We start from the raw sequence: 23,812 nt of genomic DNA, 5'->3' as shown, positions 1-23,812 counted from the left end.
TTTCTCCCTTCCCTATTTATAGCTCTCTCCCCTCCAAACCATTCCTGCATCCATCCCGTTGCCTAGAAACTGGCTCTGGGCTGAGGGTGGGGGAAGGCCAGGCCGAGCCCAGGCAGGGGGGGAGGAAGAGCTGTCACCCACTCCCCCTCTCAGCGCCTCCCCCAGGCTCCTAGAAGCCCACCCCGCCCTCTGCCCAGCATCCATGGGTGTTTTTTTAAAAGATAAAACAAAATGTAAAAAACAGCATCTCTTGTGAAGTCCTTCACAGCCTCTAAAGGACATGATGCATGTGATTTCACTCGTGCCTCTCAATATAGCCTACTCTGCCAGAGGCCTGGACCCATTTTTTCAGATGAGGAAACTGAGGCTTCAGGAAGCAAAGTCCCCACAGCTGAAGTCTTCTCAGTAGCAACTCCACAGCTTTGGTTTTGTTAGTGTCAGGATATTGGCCTGAAACAATGAAAAAGAAGATTTAACAGTATAAAAAAATTCCATAATCCATGAGTTGCAGAGGCTAAAGAGAAAAATTTTGTCATGATCCTGCTGCACACTAAGCAACCAATAATGCCTCTGCCATACCCTCCACAGTGCCCCTTCCATGCTGCTCCACAGCACCCCCTTTTCTTTAGAGGGGGAGGGGCGGGGAGAGACTCTTAAGCAGGCTCCACACCCAGCGCAGCACCTGCTGTGGGGCTCGATCTCACAACCCTGAGATCATGACCTGAGCCGAAATCAAGAGTCGGAGGCTTAACTTGACTGAGCCACCCAGGCACCCCTACCATGCCCGTTTTGATGCCCCAACCATGCCTTACCATGCCACCCCCCAGTCCCCCTACCATCTTGCCACTATATCCCACCATGTCCAGCTGTAGCTCATCTCTGGCCCTAATCCAATCCACAGACTGGACCAGGAATCCTGAGCTTGGTTCCTGACTCTGTCATTTCACTGACTGGGTGACCTTGGATAGTTCATGTAACCTCTCTGAGCTTCAATTTGCTCAGCTCAAAAGTAAGGATACTAATTTTCACCCCATAGCACTGATAAGAGAATTAAATGAGATACTGATGAAAAGGTGTTTTGCAAACTATAGAGCCCTGTAACATGTGAGTGATCAATTAGAATAGTAAATATTGTTACTGTTATTATCAGGGCCAAGAGGTGGGGCAGGGCAACCAAAGTGGGCCTTGGGATCAGAGAGGTAGCCCATGACCTGTGTCTGGGAAGAAGGAGCTCCTTCTCTGGCAGAATGAAGGTCAAGGTTGGGGATGCCTGAGAGCACCTGCAGACCACTGAGGAGCAGAAGACAGCTCAGAGGCCCTCTTGTGCCTGATTCCTTTCTCAAGCACCCCTGTTCCCTGTCCCCATGCCCTAATACCCCCTCTTCCTGTCCCTCCTGCCCCAAGGCCCACCTCTGCCTTCAAAATAGGCTCTCTGGGCAGAATGGGAGAGAGGGCTGCCAAGGAGCAGCTGGGCCATGATTCAGCCTGAGTCACCCATCCAAATCCCAGGGCCGCCCCCAGCTGGGCCAGGGCCTACAGCTGCTAGTGGGAGGGGGGTGTAGAGAGGGAGGGAGGGGGCCTATGTGGGCAGCACACTGTGCTCATAGGTGTCTAGTCCAGGGGCTCTCATGAATATCAGGGCAGTGTTGTGAGGGCCTGGGAGTGATGCATATGAGGAGGTCAGGGTGGGGAAGATCACCCCATGGACATCAGTTATCTGGACTGACTGAGGAGGCAGGGTTTTCGTGTGTGTGTGTGTGTGTGTGTGTGTGTGTGTGTGTGCCTGCACATGCATCGGGTGTCACACGTACATGTGACTAAATGAAGAAGGGCTAATGGTGTGGGCAGGAGTTTTGCTCCCAGCTTTGTCACTTTCTAGCTGTGTGACCCTGGCAAGTTACTTAACCTCTCTAAATGTCTGTTTTCTCACTTAGGAAATGGGAAGCATATTATTAATCTCAGACGGTTTTCCTCAAGTATAAAATGTAATAAGATGATGACTGTAAAACACCTAGGTAGCCAGTGAAGGGTACACCACTACCACCACCGTCATCATCGGGGGTATAGTGGATTATACATTGCTTGCGTGAGGATGGATACATATCTGAGTGTTTGTATTCAGGTGAGTCTCTACAAGCCTTGGTGGGGCAGGGGTCTGGATGAGTGTTTCTTGAAGAACTGGGTGAATGTGTATTGTGTGCATGTCTCCGAAGCAAAGATAAGAACTCTTCAGAAAGTGGGTTTCCCCCCATACACACACACACACACACACACGCACGCACACATCACACCTTCCCTAGAGGCCATGATTTGCTGAAATTCAGCCTAGACCAGGACCAGTGTTCAGGCAAAGGAGCTGAGAAACTGTGGACGCTGTTACATCAGGAAACTCAGACTTTCTCAAAAGCCTTTAACCTCAAGCAAAGCTGGAATGGGTGTGAGGAGGGAATGTGTTTGATGGAGTGGATATGAACATGAGAGAGCACAAGGTGTGCGTGTGCATGCACACACGCGTGCACAGAGGGGTGGAATTGGGGGGCGGCTGCGTCTGCTCTGGTACAGTCTGCTCGTCTCCATGGCACCTGTCACCACACACGCGTGCTTTTCAGAAAGTCACTGGGATGTTTATTCCACCCCCAGCCTGGGTGCCAGCCAAGGAGCTGCAGGCACTTGTTTATCTTCTGGTGCGTAAGAGTGTGTATGGCTTCCCAGCAGCAGGGCAACCCGAGATACATGCGCACACACACTCACACGGGTGTGGTGACCGTGTTAGTTATCACAGGGTGAGCCACAACCTGGGCCCGGGCAGATTTGCTCCACATGGGGACAGAGATGACCCCCCAGCAGCTCCAGGGAGACACACCACCAATTCAGCCACCCCCAAAGCTCCAGGAAAGTGTGAGAGCCAGTTGCCCTGGCTGTGGTCTTGTGCTCTGGCCCCACCCCCAGAACTAATCACTGCATAGCGGTTGGTCAGGCTAGGTCACTGCCCACCCCTAAAGCTGACAGGGAGGCCCATCCTACCCCACCACATGGACTGGAGTGGGAAGGTGGTTCCCCAAGGAAAATGGAGGTGCTGAGGTCAAAAAGGGTGCACAGGACTGGCCTTGCCATAACCCTGGCATCTACCATGAGTGCTACACTATGCTTGGTGCTTGGTTTTATTTCTCCCTATATCCTCTTCAGGAATCTGAGAGCTGAGTTACATAGGATGAAGTTGAGACTCAGACAGACCTCAATCAAGGCCACACAGCTAGTTGCTGGCAAAGTCAGGATCTGAACCCACACTGCCTGCTTCCATGCCCTTTTTGAGCTCCCACTCTGCTTTAGCAAGTGTTTTGTTGTCTGGAAATTTTCATTTTTAAACATGTTTATATCAGTAAGTCCCCATGGAACAAAGGTGGTTGGAGAGTGTGACAAAGGGCACAGATGGAAAGAGGCCCTGACTGTGCCCATGTAGCAGACACAGCTGGAGCTCTGACCACATCCTTTCAGATGCCCTTATAATTTATGTGCCCACCAGCAAGACTCCCAACAGGTGGTACCTGCATCCTTGTAAAAAATCTGCCCCTGGGCTTTAGAACCCGCTTTACCCGCATGAACTGTGGACCAGAAGTGCCTAGGAATTAACACATAGCTCCATGGGTTGGCCCTTCATCAATGTCTGCCAGGTGCTGGGATATAAATACACCAGCTCACTTACCCTCAGCCAGGGGAATTCTGAGGTGTACATTTACCCCATTTTCTAAAACTTCCTGCAGGATTACACTTCACCCACCCACTGGGATAGTTGGCTTAATAACCATCTCTTATTGGATGCCTTCCCCTCCTGGGTCACCTTCCCACTCCCCTGCTGGTGTCTCTGCACCTCCCAAATGAACCACATTGCCTCAATCTTCATCTCAGGATCTGTGAGCTGCCCCAGGGCTCTGGATCCCATCCTCTTCTTCCACCCTGAGCATCTGGGCCCAGGCATTGTGCTCTCCCTTCCTGGCATCTTCCCTTTCCCTCACTACTGGCCCCTCTCATCAGAATTTAAATGCCTCCAAATCTCCTCAATTTAACCTCCTATCCCACTGTAGAGCTTATGATATTGCCTGTCTCCCTCCAAGCCCAAATTTGCGGAGAGAGTCATCTTCTTGCTCTCTTTACTCCTTTACTCCAATTTACTCATCAATTCCCCCGCCCCAAGTCTGCCTTCCACCCCCACCACTCCACTCACTGTGCTTTCATCAAATTTCCATTACCTTCTTTGCAAAGTCCAGAAATCATCTCTCAGGCCATATCTTGTCATCCTGATGCAGTTGACCCTGCCTTCCTTCTGGAATATTCTCTTCCCTTGGCTTCTAAGGCATCATTCTCCTGAGTTTCTCCTGGTTTATCAGATTACTGTTTCTCATTCTTTTTTGCAGTCTTCTTTTCCCAGCTGGTACCTTAATGTTGGCATTCCTCAGGGTGGATGTAGGGCCCTTGTCTCACCTTATTTGGTCTATACTCATTCTTCATGTACTGACACCCCTCTCATGACTTCCATCACCAGAACCCTGGTTTGTCTCCAGCCTGGCCACTCAAGAGCTCAGTTTTAGACTCAGACGTCTCAGCATGGTGGCCCCACAAGCTCCTTCTTTCCCTAGGGCTCATCAGATGTACCTGTCCTCCATCCACTCAGCTCCCCAGGCAACAGAATCCTCTCTCCCCTCACAGGCACAACACCCATGACCAAGACCTGTTGACTTTACCCCTAAATAGGTATCAAACCCGGCCCCTCTTCTCTATCCCAACAAACGCTGCCATGTTTAGGGCATAATCATCTCTCACCTGGACAACTTCACAGCATCCTCGCTCATGCCCTGGTTCTACTCCTATCCACCCTGACCCTGACCCCCAGGGGGAGCTTTTTAGATCACAGGTTGGTTCTTGCCAACTGTCATGTCTTTTGAACCTCTCCAAGACTTGATGTCTTCATCCGTATCATGGGGCCAATAATGTTTACCTGGAAGGATTGTAGGGGGAATAAAATGAAACAATGAATGTAGAATAGGGTTTGTATACTGTGAAGCGATAGTGCTCTTGTGGGCAGTGAATTAGCAATTTTCAGGGCCTGAAGCGTTAGGAAGCATCCCTTGTGTTTGGTGTTGTCCATGGTGCTGAAAACTGGTCCGGCATCCTGAGGTTTTCTGCTTCCCTGGGATGCTGGCTGAAGACGTTGGTCCGATAGATTTTCTTCATTTACTACCTGGATTTTCAAAAGATCACGGTGATTTATGATTCACCATGTAAGTGGGAGGAATAGAAGCTAAGGGTTTAGCGTGAGGTTTCAGGAGTTAGCTCCACTATTAACTAGTTGTGTGAACACGAAGTAACCTATCAGTATCTCAGTTTTCTTATCTGAAAAATGGGGATATAATATATAAATACTAATTTGCTCCTAAGTGATTGGAAATTGAAATTTTATGACACAGTAACAAAAACTTAGCACGGTTTCTACCCCTAAATAAACGTTACATTAACCTTAGTTGTTACCATTTTTCATAGGTGGCCTCTCTGTACAGGTAAGAAGGTTTTATCACCTCTCGGCAATTACAGAATTATTTGTTCTCCTCTGGGAGGTCAAAGAGGAGGGGACTATTTCTCTGCGAAGAAATGTCGAGGGGGGTGGTAGGCAAAAAGGCCTCATGTCCTTGGCAGTTCAGATTCAACTGGAAACCCCTGAACACCTACTTCATCCTTCCAAGACCACTGTGAGGTGATTAATGTTAGTCCCATTTTATAGATTGGGAAACTGAGGCTCAAAAATGGGGAAATAACTTGCTGAAGGATACCCAGGGGAAGAGAACCGAGCTTTCATAGACCAGAGAGTGGGCGGGCACCCTGGCTGGGGAGGCCCGTAGCGAGGGAATCGAAGGAGCCTCGCTCCCACCCTACTCGTGTCCCCTCAACTCGCGGGAGCGTGGGCGGTGGCGAGACAAAGGGGCGGGGGCGGGGCGGGGTGCGGGGAGAGAAGGCCGGAAGTGCGGCCAAGGCGGAGGCGGGAAATTTCCGCGCAGGGGGAGCTCGGAGATCGCGCCGACCTGGGTCCCTATCCAGGCGCTGCGTGCCCTTGGACAAGGGGCTTTCCCTCTCTGAGTCCCAGTTTCCTCCTCGGTAAAACTAGTAGAGGGTGTTCGCGGGGCTGGATTGAGTGAGATCTGACGGGCAACGCGCCCCGCCCGCAACAGGCGCGCAGCAAATGGGCAGGCGCTCCGCCCCTCAGTCTCCCTGTCTGTGAAATGGGAACCCGGTCGAGGAGGGCGGGGAACCCAGGAGCCCCCGGACCTCGGTGAGGAGTGCGGGGCGAGGGGCGAGGGGCGAGGGGCGAGGGGCGCCCTCCCTCCCTCGGGCCTCCTTTTCCTCGCCGGCACCGCCCCCTCCCGGCTTCGGAGGCCGCCAGTCGGCCAGCGCGCATGCCCGGGGCGGGGCGCAAGGCGAGAGAGCCGAGCGGGCGCGGGGGACGGCGGCGCGGAGTCCGCGGGTCCGCCCGCCAGCCCCGCCGGAGGCAGCCGAGGCCGCTCGGGCGGCGGCGGCGGCGGGAGCCGGAGCGCAGCGCGCCAAGGAGACGGAGAGGCAGCACTGTCGGGTAAGCTCCTAGCCTGCACTTGCTGCCCGCTATGGGCGGGCGACATCGACCCCATTCCTCGGGTCCCGGCCGCCCCGCAGCCTCTGTCCAGGGTCCTCGAACCACCTGGGTGGCGGGGCTCGCGCACCATGCGTGGCGTGTGCCCAGCGTGCGCCCGGGATGTGTGTGTGCGCGCTCGGCTGGGGGCGGCGGGTGTCCATTTCCAGGCTCCTCGCCCGGGCGGGGCAGGGCAGGGCGGGGGCGGGTCCCGCAGCCGGGGGCCGGGCGCTGGAGGGGCCCTGAGGGCCAGCCAGCCTTGTGTGTAGGACCGGGACCCCACGCCCGGCCTCGCCGCGTGCGGCCGCATTGTTCAACAGGGCTGTGCGGGAGGGGGCGCTTCCCGCCACCGCGGGGAAGGGGGTCCGCCCGCGTTGATTCATCTCCACCCCCCACCCCCCACCCCCCGGCGCGAGCTCTGTGCTCGAGTGGCTCCACTGGAACCACCGGCACCACTGAGCACACTCGCTGTCGCACACTCAGTGTGGCACACACTCTGGGGCACCGTCACACACTCCATCACACACCGCGTTCACACACCTGCATCTCCCGGGTGAGGCCACGATCTTCACACACACACACACACACACACACACACTGTGGCCCTTGGTCATTCCATCACACTCACAGACGGCCACCTGTGCACCCACCCAGTACACCCAAGTGGGAGCCTTGCGTGTACACCCGGGCTTAGCTACGCATTCACACCAGACATCACCTATCACAGCACACTCAACTCAACAATACTCCCTTATCACAACACACTCGCAGCCACCCTGCTCTGGCCTGCTTGTCCCTATTCACACTTGCTCAGGGTGTCCCTCATGTACCCCTAGACCCTGGAGTAGGCTGTGCACACACTTCCTCTCCCATCCTCTCCATCTCTAGCTTGCTGCCCATCCCCTGCACTCACTCAGCCCAAATGTGCACACCCCTGCAAGTCTACGCTTGCCCTCCTGTGGATGAATGGATGGATGGTCTGGGGCCACTTCTGGAGAAAGGTATGGCTATCACCCTTTGTTAGACTCTTTCTCCCCTGCAGCCACAGGCAGGAGGCTTTGCTGCCCCAGGGATACTAGGAGACAAGGGGCCAAGAGGGTGAGGGGCAGCAGACCAGGATCGTCAGGCACACGCTCACACCTGCTGAAGCACTCCCAGCCTTTGTTGCTCTTGTCACATGGGAGGACGTGTTTGCAGGTGCCTGGCAGCCTTGGCTTCATAGTGGGAAGAAATCCTAAGGAGAAGGAAGGGGCTGGCCAGGTCCCTGGGCCAGAATAAGCATTCGCAGAGGCTGCTCTGCCCAGGAGTGGGGCCCATGCACCTGTGCACACAGCCAGGCCAGCTCTCTGTGAGGGACCCTGAGGCCATGTGGCCACACATGCGCACACCCACAGGGTCCAAGTGGCCCCCACAAGACATAAGTACATAAGCCATTCTGCACATACAAGTTGCATGTATACACACCAAGCTCTTCTTGAGCAGAATGCAGGAGCCAGGTCCTGGCTCTCCAGGCTGGTCTAAGCTGGCACGGACATCCACATGCAGTCTCCACGCTCCTCTGCATGCCAGGTGAGCTGGCCCACACACCTAGGGGATCAGTTCAATCTTTTACCTCAATCAGGTCACATAAGCGTGCAGGTTCATCTGTTCATCTTGGTGGGTGTGTGCATGTGGGGACACTCATGCTTCCTCAGGCCCAGGGGATTGGGAGGACCCTTGGCCTGGCCCCAAAGAGCAGAAAGGGGCTTTAAGAGCCAAGTGTCAGTGTCCAAAATCTTAGCTGATACAAGCAGGAAGAACCCAGGCTTTGGGTTCAGACACAACAGGCTTTGAACTACAGCCTCCTGCACCAGCTGTGTGCCCTTGTCAAGTCTTTTCTCCCTCTGACCTCAGTGTCTGCATCTGAGAAATGGGATGATAATGCCCCCCTCATGAAATCATTGTGGAGTCCAGAGACCAAATGAGCCTGAGAGTGCTGGGCCCAGGGCTGAGCACACAGTGGGAGAGCGATGGAGCTGGGTTCCAGTGGGAGGGCTGGGCACAAGGAGGGGGCACCCCCGGCCTGGGCTGCCTCTTGGAGAAGTGGCTTGAGGATATTGAGGATCCCTCGAGAGCCAAGAAGCACCCAGTAGAACTGTGAGCAGCAGAGCCTCTGGGAACGGTGCCTTGGCAAATCTTAAACCCAGGGCTGGGCCAGCAATTCTAGATATAACTACATCCCTTCCCCCATTTCACAGACTAAGGCCCAGACTGTGGAAATACTCAAATTCATGGAGCAAGTCAATGACCAAGCTGGCGCCTGACCCCACATCTTTCTAATGCCCTGGCCAGGCTCCTCGTCCCTACCTCAGACCTTCTTCTGTGTCAGAGAACTGCACGCTGGGAACCAGCCAACCTGGGAAGAAGCCAACCTTTTCCAGGGGGGTTTTTAGAAGAGACGTGTTACCAGCTGGGCCATGCCTGCCTCTCTGTTTCCTCTTCTGGAAAATAAGAACACAGCACCTGCCAGGCAGGTGTATGGGGTCTGCACAGAGTAAACGTACTAAAGGCTTGCTGTGTGTAAGGTCACCTCCCACCCTTCTCAGCATCTAGGTCAAGGGTCAAAACTCAGGTGGCTAGGGGCGCCTGGATGGCTCAGTCATTAAGCGTCTGTCTTCGGCTCAGGTCATGATCCCAGGGTCCTGGGATCGAGCCCCGCATGGGGCTCCCTGCTCAGCGGGAAGCCTGCTTCTCCATCTCCTACTCCCCCTGCTTGTGTTCCCTCGCTCGCTGTGTCTCTCTCTGTCAAATAAATAAATAAAATCTTTGAGAAAAAAAAAAACTCAGGTGGCTATAGGCCAGGTGTATAGCCTACACGAGGGGCTGGCTATAAGAAAAAGGAGTCAGTGATCGATAGCAACGGGCAGTCAGCCCCAGTGTCCAGGACACCACAGGGAGGGGTGGAGATTGTGGCTAATTGGAGAGTACACCCCCATCCAAGAAGGCAGCCACTGCTTGGCTCCGGCTGACTGTTGCCACGCAGGAAGCATGCTCAGATTGCCAAATTTTAGTTTTCCCAGAGAATCTGGAAATCTGATTTTCACATGAAATCTTCTAATTTTAAATGTTGATCAGTTAACTCCTTTAAAAATTTCTTTTTAGCGCTCTGGGTCAAACAAGCAGATCTGAGGGCTAGATTCTGCCAGTTTGTGCCTCTGCTACAGGCCGTCCGTCCCCTGCCCCCTCCTGGGAGCACAGCTGGGCTCTGACAGGCGGGAGTAGATCAAAACAGGCCTTCCATGTACACAGCCCAGCCCGAAAGTGAGCAGAGCTCTGCACACCCCTCATCCTCTCTAATCCTCACAGCAGCCTCGTGGGAGCAGGGGCGGCTTCGTCAGGGTCCCCGGTGAGGAGAAGGGACTTGCCTGAGCTCATAGAGCTGCTAAGTGGGGAACCGCCTCCTCTCCCTCCCCTTCCAACTTCACTCCAGCCACTCTGGCCTTTTCATGGCTGCCTCAGGCGCTACCGCCTCAGAGGGGCCTTCCTCGACCAGGTGTGTAAACTAGCTGCCCCCCCCCCATAGTCCCACAAGTACCTCAGCTCAATTTCCAAAGTCAAGTGCCCCGTTGTCCTCTGCAAGACTGCTCCTACCCCAGTGTCCCCATTCTGGTGATGACCCCCATCCGCCCAAGTCCCATAAGCCCAAAGCCTGGGGGACACGGTGGTGAATAGTATCAGCTCAATCCCCATCCAGTGACTCAAGGTCTAGGCAGGGATCCAGGGGTATAAAGGGCAGAGTGACATGTGTCTGGTTAGGGGAAGAACAAGAGGCCGTAAGAGCTCCTAGGAAGCTGGTGGGCAAAGAAGCTCACTGGAGGAGGGGGCATTTGAACTGGGACCTGAAGGTTTCATGAGAGTCAGGCAAGAGGGTGTGTAGAGGCCGAGGTGAGAGAAACTGTGAAGCCATGGATGAGCCCAGAGAGGTTATAGTGCGCGCATGCATGCGTGTGTGTGTGTGTTTGTATGGACTTTGGGGGAGTGCGTACTGAAAGGTAAAGTTTAGCAGGTAAGTAAGTACACAGAGGCTTGGAAGCACATTATAGAATTGGACTTGACCCTAAAGGTAATAGGGAGTCATTAAGGTTCCCCCCCGTTTTTAAAAAAAGTAATATATGCACACATAACCAAAATTTCATGCATCACAAAGGGGCATACCAAAAAAAATCTCTTCCACCTCCAGATCCTTGGTCTCACTTCCCAGAGGCAATTGCTACTAAGTTTCATGGGTTTCCTTCCAGAAATTTTCTTTTTATAAATAAACCCATATATGTGTATCTGTCTTTTTTCTTGTCTGCATGCATGGAATCCCACTAGCCCTGGCTTTTTTCACTTAATTTATCTTAGGCATCTTTCCTCATCACTCTACACATTCTGATAGCTGGGGTGGGGGGTGGGGTGCCATGTGGCTGTCCCATATTTCATGAACTGGCTTCCAGTTTTGTTTTTCTCATCACCAGCCATGTTCTCGTGTACCCTTGGTGCACCATCGATCCATCTTCAAGACCATTCCTGGAGGTGGGCTTGCTGACCTAAATGCCAAGTGCATTGTAAACTTTTATAGGAATTGACAAATGTCTTTCCAAAAAGATTACAGCCAATTTACTTCCCTAGCAAGAGCAAGGAGGGGTTGGGGCCAAGGAGTAGCATGTTGGACCAACATCTTAAAAAGATCATTCTGTCTTTCATTTAACAAATATGCCTAGGGGACTACTGGCTTACTATATGCCAGTTATTGTTCTCAACCCTGAGGGTATATAAGTAAATATCATAAAGTCCCCATCCTCCTGGAGCTGACATTCTAATGGAGAGACAAACCATAAGTAATAAACCACTGTATGTAATATATCAGATGGTAAATGGGTAATATGAAGAAAAGCTGAGCAAGGCAAGGAGGATGGAGAGTGCCCACCAGTGCTGGGGAGGATGGGTCAGGGAAAGCTGCAGGGAGCAGGCCATGCAGATTTCAGGAGGGAAAGCATTCCAGGCAGAGGAAACAGCCAGTGCGAAAGCCCCAAGGCAGCCTGTGTGACTGGAGCAGCGTAATCAAGAGAAAGTAGTAGGAGACAAGGCCAAGATCAGTGATGGCGCCAGAAGATCAGGGACATGTATGGAGTTTTTACTTGGCATGGTTTGGGGAGATACTGCATGGTTCTGAGCAGAAGAGGGATGGGCTACCTTGGGTCTTACTGAGATCCTTCCAGCTGCTGTGTTAAGAATGAACCGTATGGGTTGAAGGAAAAAGCCGGGATAATCCAGGTGGGAGATAGTGCGAGTTCAGCTCAGGAGAGTGGCCAGATTCTGGCTATATTTTGCAGAGAGATCTGTTATGTTGTGCTGGTAGATGGGACATGGGGTGTGTGAGAAAAGTCAAGGGTGATTCTACGGCTTTTGGCCTGAGCACTCGTGAAATGGCTTTGGGAAAGATGGTGGAGCGGGTTTGGGGGGGATCCAGTGTGCTAGTCACTCTGGCTGTGGATGTGTAGTTGGGACAAAGTTGCTCACGGATCCAGCTGCCTGCCAGAGCCTCTCCCTGCATGTTCCCCAGACACTGCACACTCAGCCTGTCTAAACACAGCTCCCCTTTTCCCCAGATCTCCTGCCTCACACCCCCCAACCCTGGCCAGAATCCTGCGGGCCACCCCTACTGCCTCCCCCTACGGCTGGCTGGCTCCTGTCAGTTTTCCCCAGGATCTCTCAATTCTGCCAACTCTCTATTCCTTGGACCTTTACCGTGCCAGTTCTCATCTAGATTATTGCAGAGAAGGGCTGGGTGAATGAATGAAGAATTGGAAGAATGAGAGGTTAAAGAATGTTTGGCTACGGGCGCCTGGGTGGCTCAGTCGGTTAAGCGGCTGCCTTCGGCTCAGGTCATGATCCCAGGCTCCTGGGATCGAGCCCCGCTTCAGGCTCCCTGCTCAGCAGAGAGACTGCTTCTCCCTTTCCCTCTGCCTGCCGCTCTGCCTACTTGTGCTATCTCTCTGTCAAATAAATAAATTAAAAAAGTCTTTAAAAAAAAAAAAAAAAGAATGGTTGGCTAGCCCCTCTCCTCCCGCCTCCATACCATCCCAGAGCAGTCTTTGAAATCTCACATTTCAGACTATGTCCCTTCCTCAACTGTTAATCATTCACAACTCCCCAGGGCCTGCACAGACCAAAACTGTGGCCTACAGACATATTTTGTTTGACCCACATAGTGTTTTTCTTTTTTGATCTTGAATTAGGATATTTTACATTAAAGTTCTGGATCTCCTGCTACTCACTGATACTACCAGGATGCATTTCTCCAGAACAGAATGTGGCTAGTGGAGGAGTGGCTCCCCCTGTAAACGGGCATGCACTCTCTGCTGCTTTCCCTGCCATTCCCTATGGTACTATACCCAGCCTGCTTCCCTCACAAAAATTACCTACCTGGTCCCTGCGGCATCGGAGTTTGTGACCTGTGGCCTAGACGAAAAAAGCATAACTTCAGGGTAGCATGCTGTATGGGGTGGGCTGACAAGGAAGATGAAGGGTGCATGCTGCATGGGGTGATGGTAGATGAAGTTGAAAAGTTCGACTGTGAGGGCACCTGGGTGGACAGTCCGTTAAGCGTCCGACTCTTGGTCTCAGCTCAGGTCATGATCTCAGGGTCGTGGGATCAAGCCCCACATCAGGCTCCTAGCTCAGTGTGGAGTCTGCTCGAGACTCTCTCTCCCTCTCCCTCTGCCCCTCCCATGTTCTCTCTCTCTCTCTCTATTAAAAAAAATAATAAATTTTTTAAAAAAGAAAAAAAAAGTTAGACTATGGCCAAGTTGTGAAGGGCCTTGAATGCCATTTTAGGAAGTCTGACCTTTATCCAGAGGGCCATAGGAAGCAGAGAAGCAGGGGAGTGATATGGTGGGACAGGAAATGACCAGATGGGGGCAGAGAACCCAGTGAGGAGGCCCAGCTGCTTGGAGAAGGGTGGGAGGGAAAAGACAGAGGCTCCTCCCCACTGGGTCTTCCCTGAGTCTGAGTCTGTTTTCTTTATGTTTCAGAACCAGATAGCAGCCTGGGGCACAAGTATGGTCAGGAGGGCAGTTGGGCAGTGCTGAAGACCCAGCCCGGCTCCAGCTTCTTTGAAAGAACTCCAGCCCCCCAGCCCCTCAGCCCACAGCCCTCTGCTGCCCACAGGATGGGAGCTTGGGGGCTGGGAACCCAGCCATGAGGGACTGCTGCCCCTCCCAGCAGAAGGCCAGCCCTGCACCCTCTAGGCACAACCCTGCCCCAAGCCCAGGCATGGACTCCAGACACAGCAGCCCCGCTGGGGCTGGGGAAGGGGCCTCCTGTTCTGAGGGCCCTGGCGGGAGCTTGGCCTGCCCCTCCCTGACCTTCATCCCTCCCCAAGAGGCAGCTACCAAGGAGACATTGGGGGCACATGGAGCCTTGATCTCAGGGACACCAGAAGCCACCTTCTCTGGGAAGCCAGAGCCTGTGTCCTCAGCGAAAACTGATCCCTCATCCTTGGAGAACAGAAATCCTATGTTTTCAGAGAAGATGGATTCCAAGTCTTCAAAGCAGGCAGATTCCACTTTCATAGGAAAGGAAGATGCTGGGTCCTTGAGGAAGGCAGATCCCATGTTTATAGTAAAGACAGAGCCTACAGTCTTGGGAAAAGGGGATCCTGTGGCTTCTGGAAGGATGGATCCTGTGACCTCAAGAAAGGAGGATCCTGGATCCTTGGGAAAGGTAGATCCTGTGTGCTCTGACAAGGTGGATCCAGTGTCCCCAGGGAAGGAGGATCCTGTATCCTCTGCCAAATTGGATCCTGAGTTCCCAAGAAAGGAGGAGCCCAGGTATTCAGGAAAAGAGCTTCCTGTGGCCTCAGAAGAGGTGGCTCTTGCATCTGTGGGGAAGGCAGACCTTGTGTCCTTGGGAAAGAGAGATCCGGGGCCCTCAGGAAAGATGGATCCTGGGTCCTTGGAAAACACAGATTCTGCAACTGCAGGAAAGCTAGATCCTGGGTTCTTGGCAATACTGACTCCAGGGTCATCAGGCAAAACTGAGCCTGTGTCTCCGGGAACAGTGGCTCTGGGGTCCTCCAGAAGGATGGATCCTACTCACTTGGTGATGACAGATCCTGCATCAATGGGAAGTGCAGAAACTGGGTCCTCCACAAAAGAGGACCCTCAGTTCCTGGGGAAGATGGATCCTACCTCCTTGGGAAAGGGAGATCCCATGTCTATGAGAGTGATAAAAACCATGTCTGCTGGGCAGGTGGATGCTGTATTTTCAGGAAAGATGGAACCCACATCTTTGAAAACTGTGGATCCTGTGTCTTCAGGCAGGGTGGGTCAAGTTTCTTTGGGAAAAATGGATCCTGTGCCCTTAGGAAAGCCAGAGCCCTTGTCTACTGGGCAGGCAGAACCAATGTCTGTTGGAAAGACAGAAACTGTCTTATCACGAAAGGAGGACCCAATGCCCTCCACAAAGGCGGATCCCATTTCTGTGGGAAATACAAAAACATCATCTTCTGGAAAAGTGAATCCCGAATCGAAAGGAAGGATAGACCCTGTGCCCTCAGGTCCAGGGAATCCCAAATTCTTGGGGACAGCAGGACCCTCATCCTCTGTAAAAGTTGAGACAGTGACTGAGGGGAAAACAGATCCACTGTCCTCAGAGAAGGCAGGTCCTATGGCCTCTGGAATAGTGGGTCCCACAGCCTCAGGGAAGGCTGACCCCCTGGCCTTGGGCAAGGTAGACACTGTGAGCAGAGGGAAGGCAGAAAGTGCTCCCCCTGGAGAAGTGGATTCTGTGTCTTCGGGAAAAGTGGCCCCCATGATCCTAGAAAAAACGGTCCTGGCATCCTTGGGAAAAGCAGAAGCTGTCCCAGAGGGAAAGGTGGATCCTTTGCCTCCAGAGAAGGGGAATCCTATGAACTCCACAAAGGTGGATCCCAGGGCCTCAGGGAAGGCAGAACCCAAGTCTGAGGGCAAAGCAGAAACAAAGCCCCTTGGGCAGGAGGGCCCTGTTTCATGGGGAAAAGCAGAGGCTGCATCTCTGCGGGAGAAGCCACTGGCCTTGGAGAAAGGGGAGCCGGAATCCTCAGGAAAAGTAGACCCTATTGCCCCTGGGAAGGTGGAGCCTGTGATCCCGGGGCAGGCCGATGCTGCGCCTCCAAGAAAAGCAGAGTCCCCATCCTCGGGGAAGTTGGCCCCCCCGACTCTGGAGAAGGCAGAGGCCTCCTCCTCCAGGCAGTCAGATGGCAAACCCTGCGGCCCAGGCCCTTCTCCCGCGGGGGCCGGTAGTGGCGGAGGCCTCTTGGAGCCAGTGCCCAGCACGGAGGCCTCCAGCCCAGGCCAGAAAGACCTGGTGGCCGCTGGGGCTGAGAGAAGCCCGGGCCCTGAAGCCACAGGGCCCCCACCCGGGCCGCGGACTCGTGACAACTTCACTAAGGCTCCGTCGTGGGAGGCGAGCGCCCCGCCGCGCGAGGACGCGGGGACGCAGGCGGGCGCGCAGGCCTGCGTGTCGGTGGCCGTGAGCCCCATGTCTCCGCAGGACGGCGCGGGCGGCCCGGCCTTCAGCTTCCAGGCGGCGCCTCGCGCGCCCAGCCCGGCGCCCAGGCCACCCTCGCGTCGGGACGCGGGCCTGCAGGTGTCGCTGGGCGCCGCCGAGACGCGCTCCGTGGCCACCGGGCCCATGACGCCGCAGGCGGCCGCGCCGCCGGCCGCGCCACCCGCCTTCCCCGAAGTGCGGGTGCGGCCCGGCTCCGCGCTGGCGGCCGCCGTGGCGCCCCAGGAGGCTGCCGAGCCGGTGCGCGACGTGAGCTGGGACGAAAAGGGCATGACGTGGGAGGTGTACGGCGCCGCCATGGAGGTGGAGGTGCTGGGCATGGCCATCCAGAAGCACCTGGAGCGACAGATCGAGGAGCACGGCCGCCAAGGGGCGCCCGCGCCGCCGCCGCCCGCCGGCCCGGGACCGGGCCCGGGCCGTGCGGGCTCGGTGCGCGCGGCGCCCCCCGAGGGTCCCGCCAAGCGCCCGCCCGGCCTCTTCCGCGCGCTGCTGCAGAGTGTGCGCCGGCCGCGGTGCTGCTCCCGCGCCGGACCCACGGCCGAGTGATCTGCTCCCCTTTTATACGCCCGGGTTTCCAACCTTTTCAGGCTCCCTTCTTGACCCCAAGATCCTAGAAGGGATCCCCTCGACGGGCGGGAGGCCCACTGAGGGGTGGGCAGCCTCTAGGGCCTTCTCATCCTTTTCTTCCCAGCCTCCTCCCCTGCCAAACTCACAAATGAACCCTCTCTACCCGGCCCCCTCATGGTCATGGAACCACGAACCCAGCCCCGACACACACACACACACACACACACACACACACACCCCGTCCCCTTCCAGCTCTCAGCTCCACTCCTTCCCCGTCACACTGGGTTACCTTGGGGATCTGCTCAGCAGGCCCGGCCCTGAGAGCTGAGGCAGGCTCCTGAGATGTCCAGGCTGGTAGGCTGAAGTCTTCAGTGGCTGCCTGGTCCCCAGAACGGGAGAGACTGTGTACAAAAGCTCCAAGTGTGCAAGGATTGGTGTGTGAGACCCCTGAGTGTGCAAGGCTTCAAATATGGGGCCCCCAGAAGAGTGGTGTGTGTCCATGCAGTGGGCTGGCCCCCATGGCCCGGGCATGTCTTGCATGCTGGTAGTCGTCCCCAACTCCTATCTCCCCCTCATCTGGCCCAGCCCCCAGCCCTATCCACCCTCACTGGACACTGTTCACAATTCCTGACGGGGAAGGCAGCTGCAGGAATGCCGTGGGGGCTCAGTTGAAAAGAGAGTCTCAGACAGGTCTGGGAATCAGTCAGAAGCCAATGGAAAGTCTTGGGTCGCAGGCAGCCTGACAGCTGGTCTTGTTTATTGGGGGCAGGACAGAGAGCTCACTCTACAACCACAGCTGTCCTTTAAAGGCTGCCCTCTTCACCCCTCGTCCCCGTGTGCTGTGAGCCCCACGAGTCCCTTGTGACCACTCAATACCCCTGTCCCCACCCCCCCAGCCACAGTTTTCGGCTACAAACTGTCACAATATACGTTGGTAATAAAATTTTCCCCCAATCCTTGTCAGGTGTGATTAGCTACAAGCAGAAGGGGGCAGAGTAGCATGATATATTATTGTGTTCACAGAGGGGTAGGTGTGGTTTGGGGTGACAAGACCTCTTCCGAGGTAGATCAGAAGAGTGGCGGCCCGTGTGGGGCTCTGCAGCAAGGGTCCTGTGGCAGGGACATCACAGGTCCGTGGTGTCCAGGCCAGCATTGGTGAAGGGCAGCTCCTGCTGTCCACCTCTGCCCATCTTCCTTCCTGACAGCACCACACCCAGAGGCTCCGTATCTAGCTCCATCGGACTGTGTAGGGGTCCCTTCTGTGGGGAGAAGGAGGGAAGGTGTGAAGGGCAGGGATGGGGTGATTTCCTTGGTCTTTAAGGGAGTCTTCAAGCCCATGACAGATGGCTCCTTAACTGGGGTCCCACCTACTCTTCCTGGGGCCTCAGTTTCTTGGCTGTGTCCCAGAGGTGACCATGGCCACTAATGGTGCAGATGGGCTCAGGTGAACAGGTGAAGGGGTGGACCTGAGGGGGGTGGTCTACTCTGGCCTTTGCCCTGATCCACGGACACAGTAGGACTTCGGTGTTCTTCCCAATACTGAATAATACCGGGCTCTGTGTCCTGTGCCAAGGAGTCAGTCCAATCCAATTCCTGCCACCTGCACCCCAAGGCAGGCATTGTGCTGGGTGCAGCCCATCCATTACCTAAAGTCCCCACAGGAACCCCCTAAGGCAGGGATCCTGTACCCCACTTTACAGATGTGGAAACTGAGGCTCGGAGGGCTCTCATGGCCTGGAAGAGGCAGAGCAGGGTTTGGATCACTGGTCTTGTTGGCTCTAAAGACTGTCCATTGCTGCCCCTGGTTGAATTCGGCATCTCCCCCTGCCACCCTCAAAGGGCCACATCACACCCAGGGTCCCACCTGCAGTTCATCATGGCACTCACTCATCTTCCTGCCTTTCCTCTCCCCCCTCCCCATGCAACTTGCCACACACTCACACCTCCTCACAAGTATGCCCTCCTGTGGACCATCCCCCAGGCTCAGCTACGCCAACATAGAGACACCTATGGGGGCAGAGCCCCTGCCACCATCCTCCCCAGGGCATTCCACAGGCTTTTTCCAGACGTGGGCTCTTCCAATTCCTGGTAAACAGTGGAACATCTGAGGGGCCCCAGGAAGGACTAAACAGGGCTCCCCAGAGTCCTCACCATAGACCACCAGTGGGAGCCATTGGTGCAGTGCAGCCTAGGAAAATTCAACCTGCCCTTGGAGACAGGAGACCTGAGTTCTGGTCTGCTCTTGACTTGCAAGCTTTCTGACCTCAGGCAGGTCAACCAGAGCCTTCTGGCCTTGGTTGCTTGTGAAGGTTGGATTAGATCACCTCTCAGACCTTCCACACAAACATTTATGGAGGTCTTGGGTGAGTCAGGGCACCAAGAGATCCTCAGAAAAATGTCCCACCTGTGTTCCTCACCCAGAGACCCCAAGGCCCACCTACTGTTGCAGGAGAGGTGGTGGAGTCTTGGGCAGCTTCTCTGAAATATAACAACCCTCTGTCATCCTAGGGCAGTCTTGGCTCTTTTCTGGCTTTTGAAGGCTCTCAGTGGCCCAGCCTCTCTCCCTCTCTAGACTCATCTCTTAGGCTCCCTGCCCCTCCCAACCCACAAGTCCAGCCCCACCTGAAGTCCCCAATTCCACTCCCTTCTAGGGGTCAGCCTTGGCCTCCACCAGGGGCCACCTGCCTGGCCACAAGTTCTAACCCACAAGTGTTCTCTTCTTCCTCAATTCCCCCCAGACATGTTCATTGGAGTTTTGGCCCCAAACCATCTTCAACCAGAGATGAGCCATCCACCTCACTTCAGCACTGCCTGGTGGCCTGGATTACCATCTGTGACCCCCATCTTTGGGGGACCATTTGGAGGCCTCCATGTTACAGCCAGATCCCTGTGCAACATTCCCACACCCCACCTGCTGATCTACTCCCTGTTCTCTATCCTGCACATTAGAACCTCAAGAGCTTTAACAACACGCTCAAGCCCAGGCCCACCCCACCCATTGGATCAGAATCTCCAGGCTGTGACACTGCATTGGCATTTCTAAAGAGTTCCCCATGTGATTCCAATCAGCAGCCCAGGCTGTGTGAACTGTTGATCTCATTGAACCATCTCACCTACTGAACAAATAATGGCACTGCTATTTATTTGAGCCTACCTTCTCTCCTTTACTAGATTACATCCACCTCCAGATTTCTTCCCCGCACCCCGCCAGCTTTCATACAAAGTGTATAAACAGAGGGAACCAGAATTTTTAGCTCTTGCTTCATGCCAGGTGGTTTTCATACCTGCTCTAACCTCATCCTCAAAAAGCCCTGCACGGTTAGTGTTCCAATCCTCATATACAGATGAGAAAACTGAGAACCAGAAGAAAGTCACCCACCCCGAGTCACACAGTGAACCAGGTGACGAGCAAGGATTGGGCCCCATTCCAAAGCCATGGGCTTCCTAGGGCCTGGTGCGGAGACATGCGTATGTCAGCAGCAGGTCTGTCCCAAACCCCACCCTTTCAGAGAAGGACCCCAAGTCAAGAAGCCCCAGGCACCAACTCATCCCCCAGCTTGCCTTGGTTATCTCCTTGTCCTTTTCCAGGTCAACAGAGTTGTCATCCAGGGAATTGAGACTGTGGGGGAGATGATGGAGCTCAGATAGTTAGTAGCCCCAGTCTTCCCTGTCCATGGCCAAGAACCACCATTGCCTCCACCACCATCACCACATGACTGTCTCCACCTCCACCACCACCAACACCACCACCACCATCTCCACCACCATCACCACCATTACCATCACCTCCACCACCAACACCACCACCATCTCCACCACCATCACCGCGCGACCGTCTCCACCTCTCCCACCATCATCTCTATCACCAACACCACCACCATCTCCACCACCATCACCTCCACCACCAACACTACCACCATCTCCACCACCACCACCATCTCCACCACCACCACTATCACCAACACCACCATCACCTCCACCACCATCACCACCTCTACCACCATCACCACCACCGATGACCAGCATGGCTGTAAGGGTCACTGCTCACCTCATGTGGTCTAGGTCACTGGAGGAAGATTGGGACTCAAAGTTCAGGTCCTTGGTGGGGAGGTTCAGCATAGGATTGGCCCTGGAGAGAAGGCCTATTCAAGCAGTTGTGAACCTCAGACACCCCATGGAGCCTCTTACCCACCCTTTGAACCCTGCTCACCGCTCAGTGGTGTACATGTTCGTCCCAGGGATGGCAGAGGCTAAGGGCATCACCCCTGCCGCTGTCTTCCGGGCCTCCTTGGCTGCCTTCACAGCCCGAAGCTTCCGGTGGTAGCTGTGGAAAACCGGGGGCTAGGGGGTCACTACTTTCCCTGCACACCCACTGTGTGCCCAGTGCAGGCACTGAGAGTGTGACTTCACAACAACCCTGGCAGGTCAGAGGGTTAGCGCCATTTTACAGAGGGCACAAGTAAGAGCCAGGGGAAGGAAATGATTTGTCAAAGCCTGGCCAGTGGCAAGGCCTGGAGTCAAATCCAGATGTGGCTGCTCACTCCAAACATATTGGAAAGGGAAAAAGAAGGATTTATGAAATGCATAGTATGTGCCAGACATCTTGCTGGTGGCAGGACGCACATTGTGTCCTTGTGTGCCTTGAGGAATCTAGTGTTGTGCTCATCCTGCAAAGGAAACTGAGGCTCAGGGAGGGGAGATGACCTATCCAAGTGGTCATGACAGGTCTCGGGCGATTAAATACAGTTATACCGGATGCCTAAACCCAAGCTTTCTCTACCCACCAGACATCTCGGATGGTGGGAAAGGTGGGGTTGAAGACACAGGGGGTGATGGGGAGCAGTACCTCTTCCGGGTACACATGAGGGCCGTGGACATGATGACGATGACCAGCAGCAAAGCCACTCCCAATCCTATCATGACACTGATCAGCAGCTTTTGCAGGTCCGACTCCTGGCTCTCCTGGGAGCCCTGGAGAAGAAGTGTGAAGGAGGTTGTGGGTGGCCATCCCCTGCCTCACTCCCCCATTAATTCCGCCGCTGACACTCACCAGCACCACCAGCCCCAGCTGCAGCAGCTGCGTCAGTGAGTCCTGGTCATTCCGGATCATCCTGGCCACAGAATCCCACTCAGACCCAAGGGACATTGGCATCCCCCAGGCTTTTTGCTCACCCTCCTGCCCACCCCAAGGGGAGCCCCACTCACACACTCAGCTCATCAAGTGTCAGGGCTGACCCATTCGAGAAGACAAAATAAGCATCAAGGTAGGAACGGCCCCGGGCCCTGGAATGGGACAGGGGTAAAGAGTAAACAGTCCAGAACCACCCAACAGGCCCCTCATGCTGCTGCTTCTTGTCCTCACTCCAACCACCGGGCCTGTGGGCACTCACCGAGCCGTGGATTCTATGTCCTGAATGCTCACAACATAGACAGTAGTCCTGGTGGCCTTCACGAGAGCCCTGCAAAGGGGGCAGATGTCACAGAGTCACAGGGTAGGGACCTTAGACCAGGCCTCTGGCCGGGACTCCGCCAGTGGAATTAGGAATTGTGTGAATTAGAAAAGGGCATCTCCTCTGGACAGCTTCATTGGCTACTCAGGTAGCACCTCTGTGCAAATTAGACAAGGCAGCCCCTTCCTCTAGGGCTGGGTTTATGACTTAGCAAGCAGAATGCCCTTGTGTAGTACACAGCCTTCACAACTATACATGGCGGCCCTACTTAGGCCTCTCTCTCCCCAGCCAACCCTAGGCTTCTGGGAGCATTGAGAAAGGAAGTGAGGGTACAGGTACAGAATAAAGACAGGGACAAAATCAAGTGTAGGTCAGGGACAGGTTTGACATACATTCCATCCAGGACTTGTCAGGGACCAGACTCCCAGGCCCTGTTCTTCCCCACAGACCCCTCTAGGCACCAAACCTACGCGGTAATCTTGTCCATGTTGGCGCCCACCTCCTCCTTGTTCATGGAAAACTGCAACCTCACACGGTAACTTTGGTCCACAGTGAAGAGCTACAGGAGGAAGGCATGGGGAAGATGAGGCACAAGGGACCCAGGAGCTGGCAGAGGGTACTGGGGGCTAGAGGCAGGGCCCAACACTCACATTCAGGGTGATATTGGCTTCCTGAGCAGGACCCACTGAAGGTCTGTCCTGGGCCTGGACTGTCACTTGGTAGGTACCTTGGAGAGTGGAATCAAGGTCGGTCACCAGCCTATTGAAAGTAGACGAGCACAGCTCAGTCTTGGAACCCAAGCTGGAGTCCTCTGGAACCTGTTTATGTATCTCCCAGGGTAGGGAACTCACTGTCTTGAGGCCCCCTTGGCTCCCCCTGCCCCACCCAGGGGCTGCCCACAGTTACTCAATATTGCCAATGAACACGCTGGCTTCCGAGGAGGTAGTGACCCGGAAGAAGCCCTGGAAAGGGATTGTGGCCCCATCCTTGGCGATGAAATCCACTTGGAGGATGGAGAACAGGATGGCCCCGTTGTTCCCTGAGTCATTGTCTCTGGCCTGGGAGAAAGAATGGACAACACCTAGGGGCCAGGCCAGGCACCCCTCCAACCCCAGCAGAAATCAGCAGCTGAGATGGCCTGGGAGGCTGGTTCCAGTATCTCTATCAGCCTCCTCCAGGCCACCCCAACTAAGCAAACACCTTAAACAGTGTGCTTGCTCTGCAAATCCAGGTTTGGACAAGTCCCTGCTTCTGGCCCCCTAACTCAACATGTTGCTGTCCGAAGTCCATCCCATGTGGAAATCCTGCCCTGCTTCCCCTCACCCACCCACTGCCACACACACACACACACACACACACACACTCAAATTTCCTGAGCACCTACTGTGTGCCAGGCACCTTCCCTTAAATCCCTCATTTCAGTGTTTACTGACATGAGTACAAATTCCCTTAGCAGACCATGAAATGATTGGAGGAGAGGACACAAACATTCTTATTCATTCTAGTGCCTTTTAGAGAAGCATATAGCCAACATACAGACCCGTGAGTCTACTGTTCAGAATGAGACCAAAGC

The 23,812-nt window shown here is 54.6% G+C and overlaps 2 protein-coding genes across 2 annotated transcripts in view; one reads left to right on the top strand and one right to left on the bottom strand.

Annotated features, from left to right (window-relative positions):
• Positions 1 to 7,040: 7,040 nt before the first annotated feature.
• On the top strand, positions 7,041 to 16,768 carry GPRIN1 (G protein regulated inducer of neurite outgrowth 1). The gene is made up of 2 exons (XM_032403540.1): positions 7,041 to 7,653; positions 13,708 to 16,768. Exon 2 carries the CDS (start codon positions 13,874 to 13,876, stop codon positions 16,766 to 16,768), a length of 2,895 nt encoding a protein of 964 aa, XP_032259431.1. The 5' UTR covers positions 7,041 to 7,653; positions 13,708 to 13,873.
• Positions 16,769 to 17,001: 233 nt separating this feature from the next.
• Positions 17,002 to 23,812, bottom strand: part of CDHR2 (cadherin related family member 2) — a 42,560-nt gene continuing 35,749 nt past the window's right edge. Inside the window, exons 22-32 of the mRNA XM_032403770.1 lie at positions 23,146 to 23,297; positions 22,890 to 22,998; positions 22,710 to 22,798; positions 22,180 to 22,248; positions 21,995 to 22,072; positions 21,840 to 21,900; positions 21,636 to 21,760; positions 21,000 to 21,113; positions 20,838 to 20,918; positions 20,351 to 20,408; positions 17,002 to 18,048 (exon numbers count right to left, since the gene is read on the bottom strand). Coding sequence (XP_032259661.1) covers positions 17,914 to 18,048; positions 20,351 to 20,408; positions 20,838 to 20,918; positions 21,000 to 21,113; positions 21,636 to 21,760; positions 21,840 to 21,900; positions 21,995 to 22,072; positions 22,180 to 22,248; positions 22,710 to 22,798; positions 22,890 to 22,998; positions 23,146 to 23,297 — 1,071 coding nt within the window. The 3' untranslated portion in view covers positions 17,002 to 17,913. The remainder of the gene's footprint in view (positions 18,049 to 20,350; positions 20,409 to 20,837; positions 20,919 to 20,999; positions 21,114 to 21,635; positions 21,761 to 21,839; positions 21,901 to 21,994; positions 22,073 to 22,179; positions 22,249 to 22,709; positions 22,799 to 22,889; positions 22,999 to 23,145; positions 23,298 to 23,812) is intronic.

This window comes from Phoca vitulina, unplaced genomic scaffold (genome assembly GCF_004348235.1).
Source record: "Phoca vitulina isolate PV1807 unplaced genomic scaffold, GSC_HSeal_1.0 scaffold6, whole genome shotgun sequence".
NCBI lineage: Eukaryota > Metazoa > Chordata > Mammalia > Carnivora > Phocidae > Phoca > Phoca vitulina.
Note: the sequence above shows the minus strand (reverse complement) of the source record. Positions and strands in the feature narration are given on the sequence as shown.